Consider the following 14,180-nt stretch of genomic DNA (forward strand, 5'->3'; position numbering starts at 1 on the left):
ATGACTAGGGTAATATTGTGTTGGGGGGAGAGAGAGAGTGTTGTCAGGGGCATATTGTGGTTGGGGCTGAGATATTGTGGTCTGGGTTGAGATTGACTACTGTGGGGAGAGAATGCATTTAGGGACTAGCAAGAGATGATGGATTTTCAGGAGTCAGTGATGGTGACTGAAGTGGGTCAAACATGCTGCTCCGGGTAATACTTCTGTTTCTCAAGGCACCTGAAACATCAGTATTAATGCATTTACTTTTCCGTCTGGCTTTTCTTAAGTAATTTTATCTGTAAGAAAAGGGAATCCAGATTACATTGGTCAAAAATATATAATAATCCAGTTAAAAAGAAAGTTCATTTTTTTATCACCTATCATTTCAGACCTGATTGGTTCTCCACCTCTGAAACACTGGAAGCAAACAGATTCACATTGTTTCAGATTTTTTAAATGTTTACTTCTCACCGATATTCAATTTGTCTTGTTTGTAAAAATCACAATATCCAACCCAACCCTACGATCTATAATAGCAGGGAAGTGAAGAGAATTAAATTCTGGAAATTGGAAATGAGCTAGTGACGTTACAGAACTGTTAATTTAATCTGCAGGATCAGCTCAATGACTCATGAATTGTATGCCCTACCACATCTGATAAGGATGTGGCTTTTAAAAGGGAATAACTGATAATTAGAAAAATAATAAATGCACAGGTAGTATGGTTTGTTTGAATGTGTTTGGATGAATATTAATGAGTAGGAGTGAGTTTGTAACTAGGAAACAGTAGAATAGTGTGATCCTGCAATTGTGTTTGTATGCACACAAAAATGAATGTGTCCACTTGCCACTGAAAGAAATACACAACATCATGAAAAGAGCAAATGGTCAAAGTTGCGTTCTGCTTTGTCCATATGGTCATAGTTTTTGCCGCAGGCATAGAAGGTCACTAAGTACTTGTGGATGGATGCAGCATCCTTTACCATACACCGCTCCCAGAACAGGATGGTTGCTTGGGGGAAATAATCTACCTGGGATAGGTAGGTGTCAGATTGCAATGCAGTGGTGAATTAAAACAGTGGAGAATTAATGCCAAAAAGTATCTAAAACGTAGCTTCCAGTGCCAAGCAGAACTCCAGGTGCAATTGGTTTAATGCAATATTTGTTCTCTCAATTTATCATTGTGAAGACTAGTTTCTGAATAAGGATCCAAAACTTTTTTTAAAGTATGTTACAAAGTCTTCCGCTACACAAACCTGATTACCGTCCACTACTTTTCTATCTGTTGAAGTGTAGAAATCAACCCCAGTCCTGGCAAAGGGTGATCACCCTCAATTATGTAAGTTTATGTTCGGTGAGCATTAGACCTTTAGATCCCTGGTCTGGTCTCAATATAATATACAATGTAAATTAGAGTTCCATCTAATTCTGCGTTGGAAAGTAATTCTTGGTGTAGTACTGGAGAAAAAGACACAATAAAATCAGTGTTTTGGCTTTATTTTCTATTCCTGAGTGCTCCAATTGATCTGAATTAGTAATTTGGCTGAAATTATCATTCTAAAGGGCTAGAAATTAGAAAATATATTTAAGATGTATATTAGTGGCCTTCTATCCCCTAGAGCATAGCTTTGCTGTCTCATTGTGCTCAGGGTCTGCTGCTTTGCTTTACAATGTTACCGTCACCAATGATACTTTTTTGAGTCTACTAACAAGGTATTGTTCTTGTGTTTTTGCAGGCAATTTCTTGATTCGGATATGCCTAGGTATTTTTTTGTTTTAAATCCTTAAATTATTTATTTCTCAACAGCTTCAGGCATCGAAATCCCATCAAAACTTTGGTTTTCTTTAAATTAATATCTTGATTTATTTGTTTCTTCACTTTTCCTCTTTTCACCACATTCTGCAAAGACCTGCTAGGTATTGCCAGTTTAATTCGGCTTGAAGCCCAAATCTATGAGCTCCTCGGAGTCAAAGGTTGCATGTAGTGCTTGCAATGGCCGTGCTATACAGACTGATGTAATGCTAAGTACCAGGGAGGATGATGGGGGAGCTTTTCCACTGCTACATTCATCATTGCGTTAATTTCTTTAGTAGGGGAGGGCAATGCAGGAGTTTACTGCATGTGCTAAAGTTTGGCTAAGTCAACCCTTACATTTGCAGTTGTGTGGAATCTGGTATGGTGTGTTGAAGACATTAAGCTTTTGTCAGGCATTTTAGCCTGGCAATTAAATAATAAACTCTGACGCATTGTTACTATTGCACATCGGCAAACAAAGATCATCGTCCAACAATACTTTAAAGACATTAGAGTAATAAAAGAAAACCTGGGGAATAGTGGCCTCTTTACATGTAGAAAGGAACTGCAGATGCTGATTTAAACCGAAGATAGACACAAAATGCTGGAGTAACTCAGCGGGACAGGCAGCATCTCTGGACAGAAGGAATGGGTGACGTTTCAGGTTGAGACCCTTCTTCAGACTCGGTCTCGACCTGAAACGTCACTCATTCCTTCTATCCAGAGATGCTGCCTGACCCGCTGAGTTACTCTGGCATTTTGTGTTTACCTGTGGCTTCTTTACACATCATTTGGCACTGTGAGTGAGGATCTGGATCTGTGTTTTCTTCGCTTGAGAAACCTACAGAGAGGGTATTGAGCATATGGTGATTGTATCAGAATAATAGGGTGCATACCATCTGTGTAATTTTTGGAATTTTATGAACCCACTGTCCATTTAGCAGAGGTATTTAAAAAAAACACAACCTGATGGAGTAACTCAGTCGGTCAGATAGCTTCTCTGGAAGACATGGAGAGGCGACTTTTTGGGTCGGGATCCTTCTTCAGAGTAGCAGGAAGGGGAAGAAAGTTTCAAAAGGAGTGGGGGCAAGACAAAGCCTGGCAACGATAGGTGGATTCAGGTGTGGGGGGTTTAATTTGATAAAGAAAGGAGAGAGATGAAGAAGAGACTAAAGGGTGACTAAAAGATAAGGATTTAAGAAGAATGAAATATGAAGCCAGGAGAAGGGATAGAGGTGGAACGGGATAGGGGAAAGGGGGAGGGGGAGCTTAGTGGGAGAAATTAGTGAATACCCGTGTGGGAACAGGGAAGAGATGGGGAAAGAAAGGTGGGGAGGGTGTTACCTAACATTGGAAAATTCACTATAAGCAGAATATGAGGTGCTGTTCCTCCAGTTAGCGTGTGGCCTCAGTCTGGCAATCGAGGAACCCCAGGAGGAAGGTTAGTATGAGAATGGGAAGGGGAAATAAAATGGTAAATGTTGGGAGTCTGCATTTACATTTTATCTATGCAGTGTAAAGGCTTAACACTATAAACCACTGAAGGTCCAGTTCAGCTAGCAGGATGAGGTTTACTTGCTTGTGACATTATGGAGTTACTCTTTGCCCAGCAGAAAAAAGTTCCTTGTTGTATCTTTGTGGAATTACTGTTAACGCAGCAGGTTATGGGTACTGTTCTCTAACATTGTAAATTCAGTAGGATATGGGTATCAATTTGTCTGGACAGAATTCCTACTGATTCAGAGATTGTTGATCATGATCACTAAACCTACAGAGTTCGTGCTAATCTGGCAACGTGGAGGTGTCTCAAAGCCTATGCAGAGTTTTGGGTATGCAGGGTATGGATGTCTCACTCTCTGCAAAGTTGCTGTTAGCTCAGCAGAGTAAGGATGTCTCTGTTAATTTAGTAAGGTAAGGTATTTTATTGTCACGCGTACCAATTAAGGTACAGTGATATGTGAAGTACCATACAGCCACTCTAACAAAAAAAACAAGACACGCAACTACATAAACATCCACCACAGCGGATTCCTCACTGTGATGGAAAGCAATAAAGTCCAATCTTCTTCCTCTTTATTCTCCGGCGGCGGGGCAGTCGAAGCTCCCACATCGGGGCGATCGAAGCTCCCGTGTCGGGACGATCGAAGCTCCTGCGGCTTGGAGTTCCCGATGTCGGTCTTTAACCAGAAACAGCGAGCTGCGTGATGTTAAAGTCTGCAGGCACCTGTGGTTAGAGCCCCAAAGTCGACGTGGAGCTCGTGGTGGAGCTCTCGAAGTCGTCTCCAGCAAAGGCCCCCAACTCCTTGATGTTAGGCCACAGTGTGGACGGAGATGCGGTTTACGGAAACAAATTCCCATCTCCGTCAAGGTAAGAGATTAGAGAAAGATTACCCCAACTCCCCCGACTACTTAAGTGGAATATGAAGCACTATTCTTCCATTTTGTGTGTGGCCTTACACTGGCAATGGAAGAGGCTAAAGACAGAATGGTTAGTATGGGAATGGGGAGGAGAGTTAAAATGGTTAGCAATCAGAAAGTCCAGCAGACTTTGGCAGACAGAGCACAATGTTCGGCGAAACGGTAGCATAGTTTACGCTTGGTCACATCTATTTGGAGGATGCCAGATCAGGAGCACCAAATATAATAGAAGAGGTTGATAGAGGTTCAAGTTGAATGGCTGTCTCACCTGGAAGGGCTGCTGGAATCCCTGGATGGAAGTGGGCGAGGAGGTGTTGACGAGGTTTCTTGCAGTAGTTGTAATTGGCCATTTATTCTCCTGTGCAAGATTTGCCTGTGGCAGAGTTGATATTAAAAATGGAAGTATATAAAAACAGAACCATAAGATCAAGAGAGTTGATCAATTACCGAGATTGCATCTTGCCACATGCTTTAAATCTGCCTTTCTGAAATACATGAAGATCGACACAAAATACTGGAGTAACTCAGCGGGACAGGCAGCATCTCCAGATAGAAGGAATGGGTGGCGTTTTGGGTCGAGACCTTGAAATACACATTGACCTGCTTATTAAATCCATGACCTTCAAGTGTTCCTCAATTTATTAATTTTAGCAGTAAACTATTGACTTTACAAAATTTCTTATTTCAGCTTTTTTTTAAATACGTTTGCTACAAGGAATAAATCCTTAAACCGCACAAACTGAGAGACCTCAGAGGCCTGAGTGCTTTGAAGGTTTATTGTTTCACCAAGAAAATGAAATTAATTTTGTGAATCTTCCCATCAATTGCTGATGCCTGGAATTATCAGCAAAGTAAGGTGCAGCTCCGGAATTGCTGTTTAAACATCCAAAGTTACTTAGTACTAACTGCATACAGTTGCAGTTTATTCAGTGGAAATAATTGCACACCTTTTAACAGTATTGGGTTGCTTTTTCTTCATCAGTGTAAGGATTAATTGCTGTTCAACTATACAGTGTGATGGCAGCTGGTGATTCAGTGTGTAATTTGGGAGCAGCCTTGATGAATTATTTAAAACAACAGTCATTGAAAGAGGTTGCAATGGGTTTTACAGACAAGATCCAGTGACTTCTTCTCTTCAGCTGTACTGCCAGAAGTATGACCAAAGCCCCTAAACAATTCACAGGTCTTTGCAGAATATTTTAATCCTCTTGGAGGAAACTGCACACGCGTGCTTGATAGCAGTCTCTAAGGTGAAGGGTGGAGTGTCTACTGTTACCCTTGCCCACATCCCTCCACTCCTCCCCTCTCTGTTGCTCAGGTGGGCATGACAAACATGGCATTTAACATCCTGAGGACTAAATTTCTGACATTTTTTTCTTTTCTTTTCCTTTTGTGTTTGTCTCTGGGTTGTCTTCACTAAAAGCATAACACATGGAAATGATAATAGGTACACAGTGAACTTTTCTTTTGCTCTTTTTCTCTGCAATTTGTATCCTGTCCTTCCCATTGTTTCACTCACTGGTATCACTTGTTTTGGTTTTACTTACTCCCATGTCGGTGTCCTGTGTCTGTTAACTTACTGTTCCCCTCAATAATAATTGTGCTCCCTTTACGATGTCTTTATTGCAAGATTGTGATATTTCCCTTCATCAAAGGGTCGGTATTTCTTCTTATTGGCCTGCAATCAAAGTCCTTTCCATTCTTTTTGAAATTTAAATGCAGTTGAAAACATATAATGAAGTTGGAAAATTGGAAATGGAGTCTGAGATCTAGATATTATACGTATATTAGAACTTTTCCCCCATGAGAAGACTCTTCATGCTGCAGCAAATCTCAGTAAATTAGTATCCTTCCCTTCAATGGTGCATAGTCCCAAAGTACATTTTCTTCCAAAGGTAGGAAAGATACATCAATACTGAGATCCTTGGTTGGTGGAGAGGTGCCTTCATCTGACCGACCAAACTGAAAACAGGGATGTGATGAAAACATGATGATATAAAATGAAAGACTTATGCCCATGCAGAAGGAGAAGTGGAGAGCGGATGGTGGAAGTTGTTCAAGTTAAAGAAAGTTATGGTGGCAGCACAGATAGTAAAAAGCCAATTGGCTTCATTCTGTACCATGCATTGCACAAGTGAGCTAGGAAAGAGCTTACATATGCTAATTACTGTCCTCAAGGGTATTGCCATGGAATTCCTAGATTTGGGAATGAAAGAACCAGGTATAAATGCAGTGTGATTTCATTTGTGAGGGGTATAATGGGGAGGTGCTAACACCTCCATGATGTGACGCGGCAGAAACTGACAGGCAGTCGAGTCCTCCAGTTGGATTTTCCACGCAAAGGCTTCCCTGGAGAAAGATGGACATGGGAAGAGAATAACCGTTTACTATTGATGCAAGAATTATTGGGTAATTCCTATGCATAGGAATCAGGGCAAATTGGGAGAGGGCATGCAGTTCCAGGAGATTGTTGACCATCCTGAGGTGGTGAGGAATCCCGCGTTGGAAGTAGAACGGGCTGATAACTTGGGCCAAATCTACCTCGCGGGTCAGTAAGTGTGAGGTGGACGCAGTGTTGACATGCAGGATTGTTACCAGCCCAGCATGTTTCAGGACCTGTTAGCACTAATAAATTGTTCAAATATCCAATTGCTTACAGGTTAGGCTGGGATTTGCATCAATAGGTTAGGTATAAAGGAGAGGATAAATGGATCAGGTTGGGAACTGCAGTTGAATGGATGCAATTTGGCATAGCAGGACATCCGTGCTGTTATTCCCCATCTCTGATCCACTTTTCCTTTTGCAACTCCCCGAAGAGTGTTGGGTCAGGAAATTATAAATATGATTAAGTAAAATTCTACATCAGAACAAATCTATTCCCTCCTTAGTTCCTTCCATTCACCGCTGTACACACCTCAACCTGAAGTGAAATCTATTGCCAATTTCTGGTCACTTGCTTTTCTACATCACTGAGATTTCCAGTTTGGGTTTGACCTCCTGGGTCTACTTTTTATGCCTGTAATTTACAGATGGCTGTGAGACAGACTCAAAAGATTATGGATATTTTCAGGGTGAAATTGGATCCAGATGGGTAGACACAGAAGGCAGAATATTTTATTAGAGGTCCATAATGTGGCATATTTGATAACTCTTGCAATTGAAATCAGTGGAGCTGAATATGCAGAATGATGTATAATAGCAGGTGATTAATGCTGTCACGCCAATGCACCAGGCCAGTGTTTGTAGGGGGAGGTTAAATAAGTGCTGCCAAAATTAAGAATTTGGAGAAAATGTAAAGTTCAAAGTCAGGAGCACCTTGAAGAAATAGGGAGAGAAAGAATCATCCGTATTATTTTATTTTGACAGATATAGAGCAGCTTTCATAGTGAGCTAGGACAGTTACTGTTCTGGAATATCGGGGTGTGGATCAGCGCAGAAAAAGCAAAACAATCTGCAGCCCATCTCCTTGGAGTTTTGTGGTCACCTGGTAAGCCCACCACCCCAGGGGGACAGATCCTCATTCATTATGACAAGCCCACGTGTAGGCCTTTAAGAGCAACACTGCACCTTTGAACCTTTTGGGTTTGCTGTAGTCAAGCTTGAACAATCTAGCATGCTCAAAGCTTGACCACTGCAGCCAATCCAACATTGAATCAGTCGTGAAGGTTGTGTAGTTTGAAAATCCGGGAGGTGTGCACTACAAGAGATGACGAATGAGGCAAAAGGTTTCACCCGGAAGTTTTTACTTTCCTGGTTCAGGCATCCTACATGCCACTAAACGAAGGAATTGCACATCGCTAAACATTGATATGTTATCAGTCTTATTAATAGCATTTTTGTTAATTGTGTTTCCTAAGAAGGAAATGGTTTGGTGTCATCCATTATGACCTATGTCCCCCAATTATGGAACTAAAATTGATTGGGAGCTCTATTGAGTATTCTATTCATAACATCACAACAGGACGTTAGGATGGTACCTGAGATTCAGATTCAGATTCAATTTTAATTGTCATTGTCAGTGTACAGTACAGAGACAACTGTACCCTGACACCCTGAGGGTGAAAGGTAAACTGATGTGAAAAAGGAGCAAGGTATTATTATCTAATAATGGTTAGAAATGAAGGAGCTTTAATCTATGCCTTACATCACCCAGTTAAAATAGGGATGCTAGTTGAGATTGCGGAGAGATTTGTCGTTTATTTAATCATGTTTTGGCTGAGTTAGGTGTGCCAGGCAGGCAGACCAGATGAGTTGCAGTTCCTCAACTGGCAGTGTGCATTCCATCCTTGCCTTTTTCTCTCTGCCTCTACTTTTCCGCTGACTGTTGAGAGTCAAGAGATTTTTATTGTCATATGTCCCAGATAGAACAATGAAATTCTTTCTTGCAGCAGCACAACAGAATATGTAAACATAGGAGACTGTAAACAATATAATAACGAGAGAGGGAAAAAAAGTTCAGTTGTGTATATATATACACATACTCACAAATACACACATATATACAGATCATATATAGATCAGTTGCTTCCTCCATATCAAATTGGTTTACTACTAGAATAAGCGACCCACCTCATCCAGCTTGACTTGTCACATTGAACACACTTCCTCAAACCTGAAAGTACTCCTTGGCCTTGACATTGTTTTCTATAACACTCCATTCTTTATTGTCCATAGTTACTTGGCCTTGGGGTCGGAACTCACAGTGCACCGTGTAACCTGAAAGGAGTAAAAAATCAAAATTCCAGCATCTGCAGTTTTTCTTTGATTTTAATTTATGTTTTGCAAAGCTTCATCACTCTGGACTAGTCACATGTTACCAAAAATAATGAAGTCAATTTCTACCCCAGAACGTCCACTATTTGTAGCAGGTAGATATGAAGGCTACAATATTCAAATTCTGTCGAATGATTTCTCTATTAAATGCCATGAAGTGCAAGTCTATAATTCTAATCAAATCTGTTTCTAGTTTAAATATAAATGTGTGGGTGGAAAGGGTCTTGGTTTCTGGCACACGTAGTACCAGGAAGTGAACAGCTTACTGTGGCCCAAAGTAGTAAGATAATGAAAGTGTAACATCCTGTAAGGAGAGGATCTGTTGCTGATAGAGCCATGTGGGAGGTGAAGAGAGTGGAGATGATTTCAGCACAGTACACTCACAATTAGCTGTTAGAGAGAAACCTGCTTGCCACATCTGTCAGAAAAAAACTAATCAAGGGAGAAGAACCAGTTCCAAGAATTGCCTTTTAGCAAATGCCTTCTGTGAATTATTTCATGGAAATAGAACTTCCTGTTGTGGTGTTGTGTCTCTAGCTATTGTCCCAGACTCCCATTTCCGAGAAGCCCCAACACTTCTACATACTACGATGACAAAACAATTGTTAGATTGACCGCACACAGAAGCAAAATCTGACTGACGGGTTTCCATTGGGGGAGAAAAATCATGCATTTCCAATTTGAATTGACCACTTGCACCAACCTTACATATCATGTTGCGATGATCAGTATGATGACTAAATGATTGTCCGCAATTTTCTATAAACCAATGCATTCTAATGATTTATTATACAATAATGCTCAAGTTGAGATGCTGGAGTTTTATTGGCAATGGCCTTTTGTATAGTAGGCCGGGGCATGTGCAGGTGGGAATCTAGCAAGGACATGGGCCCTGAAAGAATCAGTAGGCACTTTAAGAATACTCCCATTTGTGGAAATGTATAAAAATTGTAAAAGTGTTCCTCAAACAAATATTACAATTAAATTCCTGTGCACTCCCATGGTATAGGTCCTCTACATTACAATAGTTGATTCATGAATGTGGTAGAATTGGCTGAAAAAGTAATTGTTAAAATCTGCACAGCCCCAAAAATATTAGTTTTATTTCAATTAAGCTTAAATATACCAGGCACCACTTGTGGTGCCATAGATGGAAGAATTCCTGAACTGTGCATGGTAGAACATTTGTCTGATATAAGTTAATGAAAGTGATTCCCTTTTTGCCCAAGCTTTCATGGTGTTGAGTCTGTTGTTTTTCTGCTACCATTTCCTCGTCATCAGAGGGCACTTTGAACTCACAATCATTGTTTGAGGTTTTTTGTCCATTGTTTTGTGACAGTTGTCCTCAATCAAGACGCCAATGTAATGACAGGAAGGCACAGTCTTCTTCCTCTTAAACTGAATAAGGGTGCAGGACAAGAATGCAAACTATCCTTTTCCGGCAGCAGGAGGAACAGTTTGATCTTAGTGATGGGAGTCCATGGCCAAGAAGCATGTAGGGACTTCAGGCACAGCCCATAAGGCCTGGCCTCGCCGCCTCACCACCTCACTTGTTTCTGCCTTTCTTTGCTGCCAACTTATTCCAGGCCCTCTCAGTCTTAAGAACTCCAGGTATCATCCTGATGCATCTCTTCTGCACCGTTTCCAACTTAATGACATAATTCCTATAATTGGGTGATCAGAACTGCACATAGTATTCCAAATGTAGTCTCACCAAAACTTCTACGGTTGCATCATTATAGCGCCATATAGCACGGAAACAGGCTCTTCAGCTCAACGTGTCCATGCTGACCAAGTACCTCTATCCATGTACCTGCCCAAATGTCTTTTAAATTTTGTTATTGTGCCTGCCTCAGCTACTTCCTCTGGCAGCTTATTCTATATACACACCACCCTCTCTGGGGAAAATGTTGCCCCTCGGGTTCCTATTAAATCTTTCCCCTCTCACCTTAGACCTATGAGTTCTTGATTCCCTTACCCTGGGAAAAAAAACTGTGCATTCACCCTATCTATTCCACACATGGTGTTATACACCTCTATAAAATCACCCCCAGCCTTCTGCTCTCCAAGGAATAAAGTCCTTACCTACACAACCTCTCCTTATATCTCAGGTTATCTGGACAGGCAACATCCTTGTAAATTCTCTCTGCATTCCTTCCTACACAATGACAAAACAACTCAATACTCCCAAGTGTGCCTCAATAATGTCTTGTACAACTGTAATATAATATCCCAACTTCTATACTCAGTTACTTGACTGATGAAGGACAACGTGCCAAAAACCTTTGTCACCTCCCTATTTAACTTCACAGAGAACTATGTACTTGCAACCTCTGCAGTACAACACGCCCCATGGCCCTAACATTCAATTTGAAGGACGTACCTTGTTTTGACTTTCCAAAACACACCTTACACTTATCTGAAGATGAGGTAAAACTATCCTTGCAAAAGACGTGTCTTGAAAAGAAAGTTAATATTGGTGTTTTGAAAATAATGTGATGTACTCAGGTGACTTCTTCAGTTGAAGATCCCAAATGTTCTCCAACTCTTCAAACAAGATTTAGGGTTGGGTTGGAACGGGGCAGAATTATTTATAATGAGGCATTACAGAAACCTCCCTTGTCCTAGCGCATGATATATTAGTTATTCCCTTTCTTCAAGGAATAAAACAAAATATGGCTGCTAAAGTCGAAGAGTTGATTAAGGTGACTAAACAGACTAATCACTGTTCACTGATGCATCATTATGCCTTAGGGCCTAATATCTCTAAGTAACTCATCAGCTACAAATAAAATTCTTAATCGTTCTGGAATCACATTTGTAATTGCTCAGCACATCATTTCTGGAAGAGAAAAGGCATGCATAAAATTCCAAGCGGAGCATTTCAGTCAAAGATTGCTAACCCAAACATTCCTATAACTCAGTTTTTGTAATCCATGCATGGTGCATTTCACCATTTTTTTAATGCCCTTTTTTATAATTCCTGGATCTTTCATGATTACTTAACTCACCAAAATTGTTGATGAATACTTGAAATGAGACTTGCATGTGTTCTATATGTGTGTTCCTGCCCGCTGAGTTAGACTATAGACATCAGTGTTGTTGCTTAGGCCAGCAACCAATATATATTTTTTAAATTCAATCTTGGCACAAGAAACACCCCCCATCCATCCCATTTCCCACTTGAAAACAAAGACAAATGCTACTTAACTGAAATGTTGGAATTAGTATAAGACTATCATGATGTCCCTACGTTTTGCTGTTTCTTTAACTGTGTCCTCTGCTACGTGATGATTCCCTTGCATTCTACATGTTGTTTGTTCTTCATGCTTAATGTTCATGTTTAGTGTTTTCTCCTATGTGTTCTTCACGTAGTATGCACTGCCTGTGTTTTTCCTGCACCATAATGTTACCTGCTTCACATTGTTGTGTCCTTGACATATTATGTTCTCATCAATGGTTGGCTTGCATTCCTTGCCTTTCACGGAATTTGTCCAGTGAAAAATGAATTTATAAAACTCCAGCATTGAAATTAATACAGGCAACATGCATTTACATTGTATCAAAGATGTTTGGTGTTGTAATTAAATTGTTTCTTGTTTTCTCCACATTCTCAGTATTCTTGTGGGGTTTTATTAAATTGCCTCCTTACAATTCTGGTCGCTAACACTGACAGATTTCCTACTTTTGCTATTTTGCTGCTAATAACCTCTGGGTCATATTCTTCAATTTAACTATTTTAATTTTACAGAATTAGCCAATCATTTTTTTCTCACTGGTCTCCTGACAGATTGTGATTCAGGATTTACATCCCGTGATTGCCTGAATCTGAGATTACTGCCTGGCTAGTCTTGTAAGGGATAAGAGACAAGGGTCCATTTCTCTTTCAGTTAACACTTTACCATGGTCATTTTGGAAAGTTATCACAGAGTTGTGCACAATTTATTACAAATCCTGTCCCCTTCACCTTCCACCAACCATTCACCATGTTTCCCAATTTAGCTGATTCCCGATCTCTGCCCCCCCCCCCCCCCCCCCCCCCCTCCCCCTCAGAACTCACTATAATAATGCTTATAAAAAAATAGTCAACCAACAATATTCAGAACAATCCATTGGACATGTTCCCAGCTCCTGTCCTGCCAAGCTTCTTGAGAAGTCAACACCATCACCAGTTGAGGTAATTGCTAGAACTGGGTTGAGTCACCTCCGTATTCAACAGCCAACAGTTTACAGACAGCTGGGAGCTTTCCAACACCATGCTAGTTACTGAAATCTGGATCAGTCCACGGTTGCTGGGTTGGTGACCGCTCTCGCTGACTGGTATTTACGTGAATGGCCTTTAGATAAGCTAAAGAGCCCCTCATTCACAACAGGAATTCATTTGGAAAAATCACAGCAATAATAAAATCTTGCAACATGGGAAGAGTGGTGTGCAATAATTAGTGATAAATGGAACCATGCATGGAACAACCATTTATTTATATAATGGAGCAAACAAAAACATTGAACAGTTCAGCACAGGAACAGGCCCATCAGCCCATAATGTCCACGTCAAATGATGCCAATTAAAATAATCTCCTTTGCCAGCACATAATCTATATATCTCAATTCTCTGTATATACATGTGTCTATCCCAAAGCCTCCTAAATGCCACTATCTGTGTAAAATACTTTCCTCACACATCTCTTTTAAATATCCTCCCTCTCACCTTAAAGCTATGCCCTCTAGTCTTTGACAGTTCCACTCTGAGCAAAAAAGTTCTGACTGTCCACCCTATTTATGCATCTCAAAATGTTATAAACTTCTATCAAATCTCCCTCAGCCAGTAAAGTCAGTCCAAGTTTGTCCACCTTCTCCTTACAACTATTACTTTCCAATCCGGAGAGGCATAAATGTTTAGTGGACCCAGAGCCCTAATGTCAAGCTGTTGGTTGGTGTATGTCCCATTGACTCCTGTTATTTGTGGTAGAAAACAGAAACAAAATAGCCAAATAGTGTTTTATAAATGGCATGAGCTGACTTGATAGTGCCCTTTTTGCAGAACCTTTTACCGATTTGAAGCAGGCTGGGACAGCTCCATGCATAACTCCCTGCTGCTCAACAGAGTGACCCCATATGGAGAGAAGATCTACATGACATTGTCTGCATATTTGGAGGTAGGGGTCTACTTTAATCAAACACATTTTGAGCTCTATAATGTTGCAAATGTCAT

General features: G+C 40.6%; 1 protein-coding gene across 13 annotated transcripts in view; it reads left to right on the top strand.

Moving 5' to 3' along the window:
• kif1aa (kinesin family member 1Aa) overlaps positions 1–14,180 on the top strand; it is a 207,320-nt gene that overhangs the window by 170,727 nt on the left and 22,413 nt on the right. For 4 of the 13 annotated variants that reach the window (XM_055646078.1, XM_055646077.1, XM_055646075.1 and 1 more), the window contains 2 exons: positions 1,719–1,745; positions 14,010–14,124. In XM_055646078.1, coding sequence (XP_055502053.1) covers positions 1,719–1,745; positions 14,010–14,124 — 142 coding nt within the window. Of the gene's footprint in view, positions 1–1,718; positions 1,746–5,618; positions 5,643–14,009; positions 14,125–14,180 lie in introns of all 13 variants that reach the window. The other 9 variants (XM_055646083.1, XM_055646079.1, XM_055646076.1 and 6 more) reach the window with 3 other exon arrangements.

This window comes from Leucoraja erinacea, chromosome 14 (genome assembly GCF_028641065.1).
Source record: "Leucoraja erinacea ecotype New England chromosome 14, Leri_hhj_1, whole genome shotgun sequence".
Classification (NCBI taxonomy): domain Eukaryota; kingdom Metazoa; phylum Chordata; class Chondrichthyes; order Rajiformes; family Rajidae; genus Leucoraja; species Leucoraja erinaceus.